Here is a 13,793-nt window from a genome sequence, read left to right as displayed (position 1 = left end):
GAGCAGGCATGCTCATGTGCGATTTACTGTCCCTGTCTCCTGGCAGGTGGCCAAGGCTGTGTCTCAGGCCCTGAACCGCTGCGTGAACTGCCTCCCGGGGCAGCGGGACGTGGACGCCGCCATTCGCACCGTGAGCGAGGCCAGCAAGAAGCTGCTGGCCGAGTCGGTGAGTGCAGCCAGATGAGCTGGAGATGCTCCTTGTATCCCTCCTGCCATGGGGCTGGGTGTGATCCTTCCCTGCAAGCCAGTCCAGGAGGGGCCCCCGCCCCACGGGGGGAGCTGGCTGCTCGCTCTGACACACGTTCCCCGAGGTTCAGCTCCACTTCCCCTCCACAGTGACACGTTCACAGCACCAAGAAGCTTGCGGTCTGAAGCGCCCAGCCCAGGTCCTGCAGGGTGGGGCCCCTCGCACCAGCCAACGCCGCCCTGGGCCACGTTTCAGGGGATGTTTTCAGTGGGAAGCTCCCTGAACTAGGAGCAACGTGCCCTGCTGAGACCCCCCCGGCCAGGCACTGCTCAGTCGTCTGAGCGGCGAGGCTGCTTTGCCCAGCACAGCTACACACTCCTGGCACGCCAGGCGGTGGCAGCGCGTGGGCACTGGCCAGCTGTCTGTGCTGCCGCCAGCCCCTGCTGTTGGAATCGACGTGTGCCCCATCTCTAGGACTCCCTGCACTGCCCAGAGGGAGCAGGGCTTGGATACCTGTGGCTGTGACCTCCCCCTCCTGTGTGTCGTCCCCCCCAACACCTTGTCTCTGCTCCCAGCTCCCACCCAGCACCAAGAGCTTCCAGGAGGCACAGAGCCAGCTGAACCAGGCAGCAGCTGGGCTGAACCAGTCTGCCAACGAGTTGGTGCAGGCCTCCCGGGGCACCCCCCAGGACCTGGCCAGGTCTTCCGGCAAATTCGGGCAGGACTTCAATGAGTTCCTGGAGGCTGGCGTGGAGATGGCTGGCCAGTCCCCGGTAAGAGCAGGCGCCTTGCCGCTGACCGGCCCAGGGGGAGTTTAATGGGTGGGTTGGTTGGCGGAGGGGTTATGGGAGCAATTGGTACAGTAGGTGTCTGGCTGGGGTGGGCTGGGTGCTGGGGTGAGCGGCTGGCTGGCTGTGCTGATTGGCAGTGGGTGGCTGGGCTGTAAGCGGCTGTTACAGTGGCCGGGGGTGGTTGGCTGGCTAGTCAGTGCCTGGGCTGGATGGCTGAAGAGTGTTCGGCAGATAGGTGGGAAGGCTGGGGGTTGGTTGGTGCAGTGGCTGGCTGGGGGGTTGGCTGGCTCTCCAGTGCCTGGCTGAAGAACCATTTGGCCGTAGGTGGGATGGCTGGCGGTTTGGCATAGGTGGCTAGCTGGCTCGGGGGTTGGCGTGGGTGGCTGGCTCGGGGGTTGGCGTGGGTGGTTGATGCANGCTGGCTCGGGGGTTGGCGTGGGTGGCTGGCTCGGGGGTTGGCGTGGGTGGTTGATGCAGTGACTGGCTGCGGGGTTGGCTGGCTCTCCAATGCCTGGCTGAAGAGCCATTTGGCCGTAGGAGGGATGGCTGGGGGGTTGGTGTGAGAGGCTGATGCAGTGCCTGGCTGTCTATTCAGTGCCTGGGCCGGATGGCGGTGTGACTGGTGGGTTACTGAGCTGGCGGTTGGGCTGTTTGCGGAGTTGGGAAGGGGTGGCTGGCTGGTGGTAGAGGGCATTAGCAAGTTCTGCTTGAATTGGGTAGGGCAGCTGGTGGGTTGAGCCAGGCAGGGGTTCCTGGGGGTGTGGGCAGGGGCAGGAGGTGTGGCTGAGCAGGGCTGGCTCTGAGTGACCTGCAAGGGTGACTGGTGGGTCTCTTGGCTGGTTGCAGAATAAGGAGGACCAAGCACAGGTGGTGTCGAACTTGAAGAGCATCTCTATGTCCTCCAGCAAGCTGCTCCTGGCGGCTAAGGCGCTCTCCGCAGACCCCGCTGCCCCCAACCTCAAGAACCAGCTGGCGGCCGCTGCACGGTAGGAGATGCCATTCACAGTCTGGTGCCCGGCTGTCCAGCCCCATAGGGAGGGAGACAGGCGAGTGCCCGCAGAGCCAGGGCCCTCTGACTGGGCAATCAGGCACCCAGTGTGTATATATTGCATTTGCCTCTACATAGACAGTCAGATAGTCTGTCTGAGCCATTGAATCACTGGGAGAAGGGATTGTACAAGGCTACGAGAGACCAGGCAGCCCTTGCCGACAGTTGCAGCCTGCTGGCTTCATTCACCAGTGTGTCGGCTAGTGCCACGGCGGGGAGCAGAACTCTGCTCCGGGACAGCACAAGGCAGGGTCTGCACCTGGGCTTCCCGCATAGACCCAACTGGCTGCTCATCAGTTTGTTTCTTGTATTTTCAGTGAGTCTCGATGAGCTTTTCCTTGACAGTCATGGTTCAGGCCATCGTAACACCTAGATACACAGGCTCTGGGTCATAGACCAGCCTGTCCCCCTCCAGGAAGCTGTTCGTTGGCTGTTTTGGTGTAGGTGGAAGCAGCTTGAAACTGTCTTTTTGGTAGTAGGTTGTCTCCCCCTTCCACAACCCTAGGCCTCTCTGTTATGTTAGCGTTTAGGACTTCTAGACGCCTGCAGTCCCTGTCTGGCACTGCCAGACGGCTGTGTTCTCTATAAATACAATGCCAGGGGGTGGTGCTGGGACGGTCACTGAAGTGTCGGTGCTAGACTTGGGCCCTGAGGACAGACCATTATTGGACTCCCAGAAGCTGTGTTTTTGTCCAAGTGAATCTTGAAACGGACTGCCTCACAGCAACAGGCCCACAGTCACACAACCCACTTCTGTAGGACCAGTGACAGTTTGCACAGGAGGCCTGTGTGTCAGGTCCTGTCCTAGGCAGCAGGAAAATCTAGGAATCACACCGCACCTGTCTTCTGCCGGGCCTGGAAGCCATTCTCCGTGCCGGTGCTGAGTGCCAGCACTTCATCACCGGCACGGCAATTTGAGCTGAAACCTGCTTGATCTGCACCCAGGATAGCGAGGGTGGGGGCAGTTCTGTGAAGGATATTTGTACCTGCGGCTTAGCAGAGGCAGGGCAATAAGTGGTGGCAAGGCAGGGATCTTTCTCCGGTGTTGGCAAGGCTGTCGCTTTTCTTCTGCTCCAGTTTTCAGGTGTTTTGTTCTGCTGACTGACTCTAGATACGAAGCTGGCTCGCCATAGCTTTCCCCAGGTTTTCCAGGAGTTCAGGAGAGATGTACCTGTTTGCATTGTTTGGGATCACCCATTCTCTTTCTGCTGCGGTGAAAGGCTGGGAGTCCCCTTCGGTTTGCGGTAGTGCTGTTTGTATTGCCGCCATTGTTTCTTCACCTCCTTCAGCCTTCCTGTCCTTATCCAGCTCGGCGGGGTGTGCAAAGCTGTCTGGAGAGCCTGGGTGGTGGCATTTAGCTGGAGGGTTCTAAGCAGCGCCAGCCTCTCTCATGGCGCCCTTTGCAGCTGGACATCACGTGTTCCATCCCATGGTACCCTGCTCTCACCTTGCTCTGCTAGGAACGTTCACATCATCTAAAGATGCGTGGGGATATCTGAATCGCCACTTGCTTCATGTTGCTTGAGGAGTTCTGCACACTCCTCACCCAGGCAGGGAGTGTGGCTCTTGTAACGACCTCCTAGGAGGGACTTGGTGGCAGCTTGTCAATGGTTTTGTGAACCTCAGTAAGCTGCTTCGGTAGAGACGCCGTGCGGGATCCCAGTGTTGTAGCAGTCGGGGAATTGCGTCCAGCTGGGCCAGTTTGCTGATCCAGTGAGGGTTTAATTGGTGCTCACAGTAGGGATGGTTACTCCAGCTTTGGGAAGGACTGGCCAATGCTGACGATGTGGGAAGTGGATGATGGTCTGTGCTGGTGGGCCCGGTGCGGTTGGGGGAGCAGTCTTGCTTCCATCTGGCAGAATGAAAAATACCCCCTTGTTCTGGATCATGGGTGAGGTGAAGGTCATGGAGCGAAGCCCAGTCCAAAAGCTCAACTCCACTTTGCTCTGACTCTGTAGCCCCAGATCTCTGGTTGGGGGAGCTTAGGAAGAACGTTTTGGGTAGGCCATGGCTTTGCACACATTCACCGCTCTGAAGTGCCAGACCCTGTGTGCCAGAGATGTGAGTTCGATGGAGCAGTCCCGCCTCAGCCAGGTCTGCTCTGACGTACATGGCCACGGCCAGTTTGCTCTCCGCAGAGCAGCTCACAAGGTGATGACTTTTACTGCGAGGAGGGTGGCAGAAAGGGAACTGGTGTGTCTCCTGAAGGCAGGTTCTGTCTGCGATGCGCTTGGTGCTGGGGACTGGACAACGCAAAGCTTAGCAAACAGCCGAGGCCAGGCCTGACATCCGTGGGGCTCAGTCAGGTCTGGAGCTGCCCGGGGCTCACCCCGATCCAGTCTCTTCACTGTGGTGCTGTAGTGCCTCCTGCTGCGAGGATTCCTGCCCCCCCAACCTGCAGTGCCCCCTGCTGGTGGTGCTGAGGCGGCCCCTGAGTGTCTCTCCTCTGTTTTTGCAGAGCCGTGACCGACAGCATTAACCAGCTGATCACAATGTGCACCCAGCAGGCTCCGGGCCAGAAAGAGTGTGACAACGCCTTGCGGGAGCTGGAGGTGAGGAGCCGCCTGAGACTGGGGGTGGCGGGAGGCCGCTCAAGCCAGGGGATGTGCTGGGAAAGCTGAGGGTGGCAGGGGGCCGCCCGAGGCAGGGGACGCGCTGGGAGAGCGGGGGTGGCAGGGACACCGGAGGCGGGGGGGACGCGCTGGGGGTGGTGGGGGGATGCCCGAGGCGGGGGGACGTGCTGGGGGTGGCGCGGAGCATGGGATCCCTGAGTCCTTCCTGCTGGAAGAGGTTGTACTAGTGATCACATTGGGGGGGCCTGGCTGGGGCTCTGAACAGTCAGGAATGGAGGACGAGGGGGGACGTTCAGCTTCACTGTTCTGTCCCCCCGCTGCTCGCTCTGACATGTCTCCCCCTGCAGACGGTGCGGGAGCTGCTGGAGAACCCCACCCAGGCTGTCAACGACATGTCCTACTTCAACTGCCTGGACAGCGTCATGGAGAACTCCAAGGTGAGGTTGGGGACATGGAGGCCCAGGGGGCACATGGTGCATGGGTGGAGGTGGATTGGGGTGTGGGGGGTGGACAGGTGATTCGGGGGAAGCTGGGGCTTGGAGCGGGACGGTGGGTATTTGGGAAGGCCCTTTGTGTTGGTCGCTCCCAGCAGGTTTCCTGCTCCCTGCTGCTTGCCAGGTGCCGTGACTTGCTCTGACCCTATGTCCAGGCATCTGCCATTTCGCCCATGCAGGCTCTGCCTGTCCCTGGCAGCCCAGGGAATGCTCCAGGGGCTCAGGTTCTTGTGCAGAGACCAACCCCTCCAGGATTCTGGCCCTTCGTGGCCTGGGCCAGCCACAGTGCAAGGCTGGCTTTTCTCCTGTTCTCCTCGTGCCAGTCTCTGTCGGTGTCTGGGGTCTCTCCTGCCCTGTGCTCCTGGGTGCCCGGACCCCTTCCACCCTGCTGAACACAGGGTCTGGGCTGCTGGTCCCATGGCCTGGCTGAGCTCCGGGGCAGGGACGCATTTTCCTCTAGGTGGACTGCACGTCTCTATCCAGGGCATCTTGTCCCTGCTGTTCCCCGAAGTGCCCGCAGTGTGCCTGGTACCCTGCAGTGCAGGGAGGGATAAGACCTCTGCACAGAAGTTTGTGCTAAAGGCCTCTCTCTCCTCCTGGGCCTGTCACAGCCCCGCATCAGCAGGCTGGTTCCCATCAGGGCACAAGGGAAGACGGTCTGGCCTCCCAGAGCAGCGGAGAGGTTTGTGGGAGGAGCAGCCAGGCTGCTGGCTCACAGGCACAAGAGTGGGTGAGTGGGGCTAGATGAGCCGTGAAGGGCCTGGAAGCCTGAACTTGATGCCCTTGAGATGGGGAGCAGAGGGGGGCGGTAGCCAGAACAGAGCCATGGTATGAGCAATGTGAGTGGAGAGAGGCTGCAGGAATCAAGGTGGGTGGTGCTGAGAGGCTGGACAATGTGGATGCGGCTAAATCTTTGACACAGCAGGGGGCAGCGTGTCTGTCTGTCTCTCCGTCCACCCCACCAAGCCATCTCAGGCTCACTCGCGGGGGCACTGTGGGGTTTCTGTCTCTGGACACCTCTCTCTCCTGCAGGTCCTGGGCGAAGCTATGGCTGGAATTTCCCAGCATGCCAAGAACAGCAAACTGCTTGAGTTCGGGGAGTCGGTCAGCACAGCCTCCAAGGCGCTCTGTGGGTTCACAGAGGCAGCTGCTCAGGTGAGAGAGCCCAGCCTTCGGCCTCAGCCCCTCACAACTGCCCTGGGGCCGGCTGCCAGAGACCCTGTCCATGCACTGCCGCTGTGTACCCCGAGCCCTTCCCTACTCTGCCACCGGCGTCCCCAAACCTGTCCCCTCCGTGCCACTCCCGAGCCCCTCCCTGCACTGCCTCGCCCCCCCAAAGCCCCTCCCCCTGCTGCCTCGCCCCCCACCCCTCCCATCCCCTCCCCTCTGTGCCACCCCCTCAGCCCCCACTCCTAGGCCTGTCTGGCCCTGGTGCTGTTCCCAACTTCTCCCCTCTCTCTGGTGCTCCCAGGCTGCCTATCTGGTGGCTGTTTCGGACCCGAACAGCCAGGCCGGACAGCAGGGCCTAGTGGACCCCACCCAGTTTGCCAGAGCCAACCAAGCGATCCAGATGGCCTGCCAGAACCTGGTGGACCCGGCCTGCACGCAGTCCCAGGTGGGTGAGGGCGCTGGGAAGGAGCAGGCTGTCTGGGCACCAGGCTCCCTCCTGCGCTCACAGGCAGGGAAGGTGGGAGCAGCTGGAAGGGCTGAGTCCTGGGCATGGCGTGGCACCAGCCCTGGGGGGTTGCAGCTGGGAGGCTGGGGCCAGAGCCAAGCTGGCTAATGACGCAGCTCCAGGCGCTTCCTGCTAAAGGTGCTGGCCGTGGGTCCCTGCTGGCTGAGCCGGGCCCTGTCTGTCGCTGGGGGGTTGGATGGGGCTGTGGCCATGGGCTCTCCAGGCACCTCCTGGCCCCACTTTGTGTGGGGCTAGTCCAGGAGCTGGTGCTGGGTGACCCCCCTGGTTCTGCTCTGTGGGAGTGGGGGAGGAGGGTGCAGGGAGTCCCTGGTCTGGGGGAGGAGCAGGGTGCAGGGGGATGGGCAGGGGTGAGGCGGGGAATACAGGGAGGCCCGTCTCCCCCAGTGGCAGGAGGGGTCGGAGCTGGGATCTAGGGCTGGACAGGACGGCAGGGGGGAGAGCAGGTGGGGGGTGCAGGGGGTCGGAACTGGGATCTAGGGCTGGACAGGATGGCGTGTGACCCGTGACCCCTGCCCCAGTCTGTTGGGGGAGAGCAGGAGCGGGGTGTGGGGGGTCGGAGCTGGGATATAGGGCTGGACAACCGCGGGGGGGGAGAGCAGACGGTGGTGAGGCAGGGGGTCAGAACTGGGATCTAGGGCTGGACAGGATGGCAGGTGACCCCTGCCCCGCTCTGTGGGGGGGGGGCGCGGGGGGGGGGGGGGGGGGGGAGTGGCGGGTGGCGAGGCGGGACGGGGCGGGGGGGGGAGAGCAGGCGGGGGGTGCACGGGGTCGGAGCTGGGATCTAGGGCTGGACCGGACAGCCTGTGACCCCTGCCCCTCTCTGCAGGTGCTGTCGGCCGCCACCATCGTAGCCAAGCACACCTCGGCCCTGTGCAACACCTGCCGCCTGGCCTCCTCCCGCACCGCGAACCCCGTCGCCAAGCGCCAGTTCGTCCAGTCTGCCAAGGAGGTGGCCAACAGCACGGCCAACCTGGTCAAGACCATCAAGGTACCTCTCTGCCCCCACGCAACGTGCTGGCCTGGGAGAGAAGCATCATCCTGTGGGCTGGCTGCTCAGGGGGTCCCCAGCGACCGCACTGGGGAGGGGGCAGCTGGGGGTGCAGCAGGGCTGGCGACTGGGCCCATTGCAGTAACCAGCTGGTCTCTCCCGCTGCCTCAGGCGCTGGACGGAGCCTTTAACGAGGACAACCGGGAGCGATGCCGGGCAGCCACCGCCCCCCTCATTGAGGCCGTGGATAACCTGACGGCCTTCGCCTCCAACCCAGAGTTCGCCACCATCCCAGCCCAGATCAGCCCTGAGGTGAGAGCTGCCACCGGGCGGGCATGGAGCGTGCCTAGGGTGGCCAGACAGCAAATGTGAAAAAACGGGACAGGAGGTGGGGGGTAATAGGAGCCTATATAAGAAAAAGACCCCAAAATCGGGACTGTCCCTATAAAATCGGGACATCTGGTCACCCTAAGCCTGCCCTGCACAGGGCACCGGGGGAGTGTCCAGGACTGCTCCTTCCTAGCTCAGACTGCGGAGGAGGGAAGCATGGCCCAGGCGAGAGCCCTAGGCCCTGGGGGGTGGGATTGGGGTGGCTTCCTGGATCAGGTATGTGGGCGGGGGGATGCGGCAGGTCTCAGAGAACTGGAGGGGGGATGGGGAGAGGGTGATGAGGTCAGATATGGGGGGAATCGGAGGGGGGGGGAGGTTGCCGAAGACAGGGGGCCTTGGTCGCAGGGAGTAGGCAGTGCCTCTGGGTCACAGAGGCCATCGTCTCTCCCTGGCAGGGGCGCAGAGCCATGGAGCCCATCGTCACCTCTGCCAAGACCATGCTGGAGAGCTCGGCAGGCCTCATCCAGACGGCCCGCTCTCTGGCTGTCAACCCCAAGGACCCGCCCAAGTGGTCGGTGCTGGCTGGTCACTCCCGCACCGTCTCCGATTCCATCAAGAAGCTGATCACCAACATGCGGTGAGTGCAGGCCGATGGCTGGGGTCTCCTCTCGGCTGCTCAGCGCTGTCGGTCGTCCCCCCAGACCACTGCCCAGAGCTGCTCAGATCTCATTTACAGGCAAAGCCTCGAGCCTGTCTTGGAAACATGCCACAGGTGGGAGGTCCACAGAGACGTCTGCCTGGGTCTGCAGGCAGCTGGGCTCCAGAACGGGCAGCAGCCACGTTCATCTCACTGGGCATTACTGCTGGAGCCCAGCCCAGAACTGAACGTCTTCACAAGCCATTTCCCTGCTGGGCGTCTCCGTGGCGGCCGGTTGTGCAGGGCTGGGCAGCGCCTGCCTGGGTGGGAACAAGGCCTTCCAGGCGCTGAGGCAGGGATCTGTGTGGGAGGGGGCAGGGAGATGGCAGGGTGTGATTGGCAGTGTCACAGCAGCCGCTGGGCAAGGGTGGAGGATGGCGGCGTGCTGGCCCAGAGATGGGGAGACCAGTCAGAGTGAAGTGCAGTGGTGCATGCTGGGATGGAGCTGGAGGAGACCCATGAACACCTCCAGTCCCACACTCCTGTTCCTGCTCCCGCGCAGCAAGGCCAGGGCCATTTGTCTTGGTTCAGGACGGGCAGCTGCCCAGAGGCAGGCCTGGGGCTGGGCTCCCTGCGGCTCTGGGAGGAGGCAGTGAAGGGGTGAACAGCCTGGGGCACTAGCCTGGCCTTCCCCTGGGCCGTGGGTTGCCTGGGGGCCCTGGTGCCTGCACACTGCCCAGGGGGAAGCCGAGGCTGCGTCCCGGCCCGGGCGTTGCTGACAGTGGGCTGTCACACAGGGATAAGGCTCCTGGGCAGCGGGAGTGCGACGAAGCCATCGAGGTGCTGAACAAGTGCATGCGGGATGTGGACCAGGCCTCCCTGGCTGCCATCAGCCAGCAGCTGGCCCCCCGAGAGGGCATCTCCCAGGAGGTGAGTCTGGGGGGCAGCATGGGCCCTTTGCCTGGGGGCTCTGCGCTCCCCCAGCACAGGCTGCTCCCAGCCCCTCTCAGCCAGGGGGCCTCTGTCCCAGCTCTTAGGGGAAAAGCCAGAGACAAGTGGCTGCCATGCTTGGGGCTGGGGGCGGCACTCTAGAGAGAGCTCCCTGCGCAGCCTCACCCCCCAAATTCAGGGGCTCCCCTTCCCAGCAGGAGCCTGACGCCTGGGGAAACTGACCAAAGCGCTGTTAAAATCAGCACGGAGTCTGGAAGCTGCCTTACCCCTATGGGTCTCTGCTCCCCCAGCACTCCTGGAACCCTGCCCTGCGCCTGCACCCGCAGATCCCGGGATCTTCCTGGCTGAGCCCCTCTTTGCTCCATGAGAGATGCTGGGGTTTGGCATCACACACCAGTTCCCTGCAGCCCCTGCCTGACTCCCCGCCCTGCATGACTGGTGCTAGGCACCCTGCAGAGTGGATCCCATGGGGACCTGCCCTTCTCTTGGGTCCCTGTCCAAGTGACTGTGGGGACCAACTGCCCCCTCCTGTGTGGGGCACGTGGTCACACGCTCGTGCGCCCCAGTGATGACGTGAAGCGAGGTTCCATTGTGTAGGACAGGCAGTGGCCAGCACCAGCCTGGCTGCCCTGACATGCCAAAGGATGGGGTTTAGACAGGCCCCTAGTGGGGGATCTAACTTCTCAGCCCCCAAACCAGTTCTGCTGGGATAGTCCGGTGACCAAATCACTGCCACCTGCTTCTCCTGGGGCAGGCCTGTGGCCTGGGCTTTCATCCCCCTTCCCCTTCTAGGTCCTCTGGCCAGGCCCTGTGACTCCAGCCCCCGGAATCTGGGCCATGGGGCAGCCTTATTTCTCATTGTCTCCCCCCCGCAGGCTTTGCACAACCAGATGATCACTGCTGTTCAGGAGATCAGCAATCTGATAGAGCCTGTGGCCAGCGCCGCCAGGGCGGAGGCCTCGCAGCTGGGACACAAGGTAACGGACTGGGGCCGGGGTGCTATGGGGCAGGACGTGCTGTGGGGCCGGGGTGCTGTGGGGCAGGACGTACTGTGTCTGCCGGACATGGGGGATGGGGCCTGTGTTGGGGTGCCTGGCGAGGAGGACTAGCCTCAGGCCGCCCTGGGACTAATGCTGCTCGTCCCCAGGTGTCCCAGATGGCTCAGTACTTCGAGCCGCTCATTCTGGCCGCTGTCGGTGCTGCCTCCAAGACGCTCAACCACCAGCAGCAGATGAACCTCCTGGACCAGACCAAGACGCTGTCTGAGTCTGCCCTGCAGATGCTGTACACGGCCAAGGAGGCCGGCGGGAACCCCAAGGTGCGTGCGGGGAGCACTCCGTGCAGAGCAGAAAGGGGGCTGCCCAAAGCAGGGTGTTGGGCAGCATGTCTGAATGTAGGGGGAGTGCAGCCCACCTCCAGTTGTGTGCATGTGTGTGAGGGTGGTGTGCACACCTGCAGCAGGGTCCCGTACAGCATGTGTGTGCGCGTGTAGCAGAGGTGCCATCCCTGTGCACCCCCTCACGGGACAGTGCACCACTGCAGCAGCTGTGCCTCGATTTCCCCAGTGGACACTTCAGCACCGTAGCTTCGCCCTGGCCCGGGTGCGGGGAGCCAGCCCGCTCTGGCAGAGTCCATCATTAACACAAACCAAAGAAATCCCCAGCTTTCAGCCGCATCCTTTCAGGCAGGCCCAGCTGCAGCCCGCCAGTGGGTTCCTGGCAGCAAAGCGGACGAACCGGCGGGGTCAGCCCTACCTCTTGCAGACCGGCCCTTCACCCAGCTGCTGGCCCAGCCAGACTGCTCTGCTCTTCTTCCCAGTCACTGCCCAGCCGTTAGAGCCAGCTCCCCCCTTTTACTGCCCCCTCCATGCCTGACCGCTCATGCGGGGGAGAGGGGCAGGGTCGGTGGAGCACACCACGGCTTGTTAATCCTTCCTGGCCCGTGCGAGGTTCACACGCTGCACTGGTGTGTGATTTCAGGGACGTGTGCCAGGTGAGAACCTGTGCGGGGGTGGTGTGCGCTTGTGCCGGGCGGCCCACAGCAGGGCATTGTAGGTGTGTCCCCAGCGACGAGTGTGTGTAACACGATGGTGGGGCGTGTGCACGTGAGGTGACCGAGGAGGGTTCCGTGAGCACAGGCCCAAGTGCTCCCGGTCGCCGGCTCTCATCCGCCACCGTGTCCTGCCGGTGGCTGCCTGGGCCTGACGCAGGCCTGTGCTTGCAGCAAGCCGCACACACGCAGGAGGCACTGGAGGAGGCTGTGCAGATGATGAAGGAAGCTGTGGAGGACCTGACCACCACTCTCAACGAGGCTGCCAGCGCTGCCGGGGTCGTCGGGGGCATGGTGGACTCCATCACCCAGGCCATAAACCAGGCAAGGGGGAGCATCGCATGCACAGCAAGGGGCCACGGGGAGGGAAGGGAGGGGTTGGCCTGGGCAGGGGCGGGTGCTGTTTCCTGATGGCTGCCATCTTGTGCCCTAGAATCCAGGGACTTCAGCCCACAGGCTCAGGGATGAAGTGCTGGGTATATTTGGGGTCCCTGCCTCCTCCGTTCCATGGAACGAGATGGGCTCATCCCAGGCACCACTCCTTCCCGAGCAGAGCCATGAGAGCAGTTAAAGGACTGGAAAACGTACCTTAGTGTACGTCTACACAGCCCGCGGCAGAAGTGTCCCAGCCTGGGTCAACAGATGTGGGCTAGTGGGGCTCGCCCTTGCACCCGACAAATCGCTGTGTAGGCAGCACTTCGAAGCTGGGGCAGGAGCTTGGGCTTTGAGTCCTAGGGTGGCAGGTGGGCCCACGCCACAGCTTCAGAGTGCTGTCCACGCAGCTCTGCCTAGAGCAGCAGTTCTCAAATTGATTGGATTGTGCCCCCTTCTTTCTGTCTGTAGTAATTTCCACCCACTCCTGCCACACAAGCACATACCCGGCTGCCCTGTTCTGAAGGCAGAGCGGAGCGCGCCCAGCTCTGAAGGCAGCGTCCCTGCCAGCAGCAGCGCAGACGTATGGGTGGCATGCTATGGTATTGCCACCCTTCTCCACTGCTCAGAGTTGGGTGCCTGGCCAGCAGCTGCCGCTCTCCAGCCACCCAGCTCTGAAGGCAGCACGGCTTCTCCTGCCCCCCCCAGAATACATTCTGCACCCCCTGGTTTGAGAAGCTCTGGTCTAGAGCACTACCACGAGCCCTGCCAACCCAAATGTGTCGCCCAGGCAGGGAGGCTGCTCCCGCGGGCTATGCACACATACCCGTAGTGAAAGGCTCCAGGACTCAATCTGTTTACTGAACAAAGAGAAGGTGAAGGGGTGACTGGATCCCTACATGGGGAACAGAAATTTGCTAATGGCCTCTTCAGTCTAGCCAGGAAAAGTCTAACACGATCCAGTGTCTGGAAGTTGAAGCAAGACAAATTCAGACTGGAAATGAGGGCTACATTTTTAACGGGGAGAGTAATTAATCATTGCAACAACTTACCCAGGGGAGTGGTGGATTCTCCATCATCGACAACCGTTAACTCAAGATCAGATGTTTTTTCTAGGCGATGGGCTCTGGGAATTGTTTCGGGGCAGGCCTCTGGCCTGTGCCCTGCTGGACGTCTGACTGAATGATCACAATGGTCCCGTCTGGCCTTGGAACCTATGAACCTCAGACTCGGCTGTGACCCTGGCGCTGAGCATGGTTGGGAATGAGGAGGGGCAGGGAGGGCCACACGCGCTGCTGTCCGGAGCAGGCTGCCCACAGTACCCAGTGGCACAGTCCGGGAAGGACATGTTCGGGGGAGCCTTTGGGGAAATGTGGTGGCAGGCCCAGGCTGGGGCACTGTGGGGGGCTCATGGAGGTTGGGAGCAGGCTGACTCCCGTTAATGGCTCTCTCTCTCTCTCTGGCAGCTGGATGAGGGACCCATGGGGGAGCCGGAGGGGACCTTTGTGGATTACCAGACCACCATGGTCAAGACAGCCAAGGCCATTGCAGTGACGGTACAGGAGATGGTGAGTGTTGGGGCAGACAGTGACTTCTGGGCCTCCCCATTACACCCCCTCTGTGTCTGGGGAGGATGGTGGTGGCCGCGTGCAGCCTTACCGCCCGAGACCCTGCAAG

The 13,793-nt window shown here is 62.4% G+C and overlaps 1 protein-coding gene across 6 annotated transcripts in view; it reads left to right on the top strand.

Annotated features, from left to right (window-relative positions):
* TLN1 (talin 1) overlaps positions 1–13,793 on the top strand; it is a 128,992-nt gene that overhangs the window by 90,182 nt on the left and 25,017 nt on the right. For all 6 annotated transcript variants that reach the window (XM_034788117.1, XM_034788119.1, XM_034788118.1 and 3 more), the window contains 15 exons: positions 47–166; positions 763–960; positions 1,825–1,964; positions 4,485–4,578; positions 4,947–5,036; positions 6,126–6,248; positions 6,565–6,708; positions 7,616–7,777; positions 7,949–8,089; positions 8,563–8,744; positions 9,542–9,674; positions 10,571–10,672; positions 10,843–11,013; positions 11,919–12,068; positions 13,583–13,684. In XM_034788117.1, the coding sequence (XP_034644008.1) occupies positions 47–166; positions 763–960; positions 1,825–1,964; positions 4,485–4,578; positions 4,947–5,036; positions 6,126–6,248; positions 6,565–6,708; positions 7,616–7,777; positions 7,949–8,089; positions 8,563–8,744; positions 9,542–9,674; positions 10,571–10,672; positions 10,843–11,013; positions 11,919–12,068; positions 13,583–13,684 (2,052 nt within the window). The remainder of the gene's footprint in view (positions 1–46; positions 167–762; positions 961–1,824; positions 1,965–4,484; positions 4,579–4,946; positions 5,037–6,125; positions 6,249–6,564; positions 6,709–7,615; positions 7,778–7,948; positions 8,090–8,562; positions 8,745–9,541; positions 9,675–10,570; positions 10,673–10,842; positions 11,014–11,918; positions 12,069–13,582; positions 13,685–13,793) is intronic.

Source organism: Trachemys scripta, chromosome 13 (assembly GCF_013100865.1).
Source record: "Trachemys scripta elegans isolate TJP31775 chromosome 13, CAS_Tse_1.0, whole genome shotgun sequence".
Classification (NCBI taxonomy): Eukaryota; Metazoa; Chordata; order Testudines; family Emydidae; genus Trachemys; species Trachemys scripta.
The sequence above is the reverse complement of the archived record's forward strand: the minus strand, read 5'-3'. Positions and strand labels throughout refer to the sequence as shown.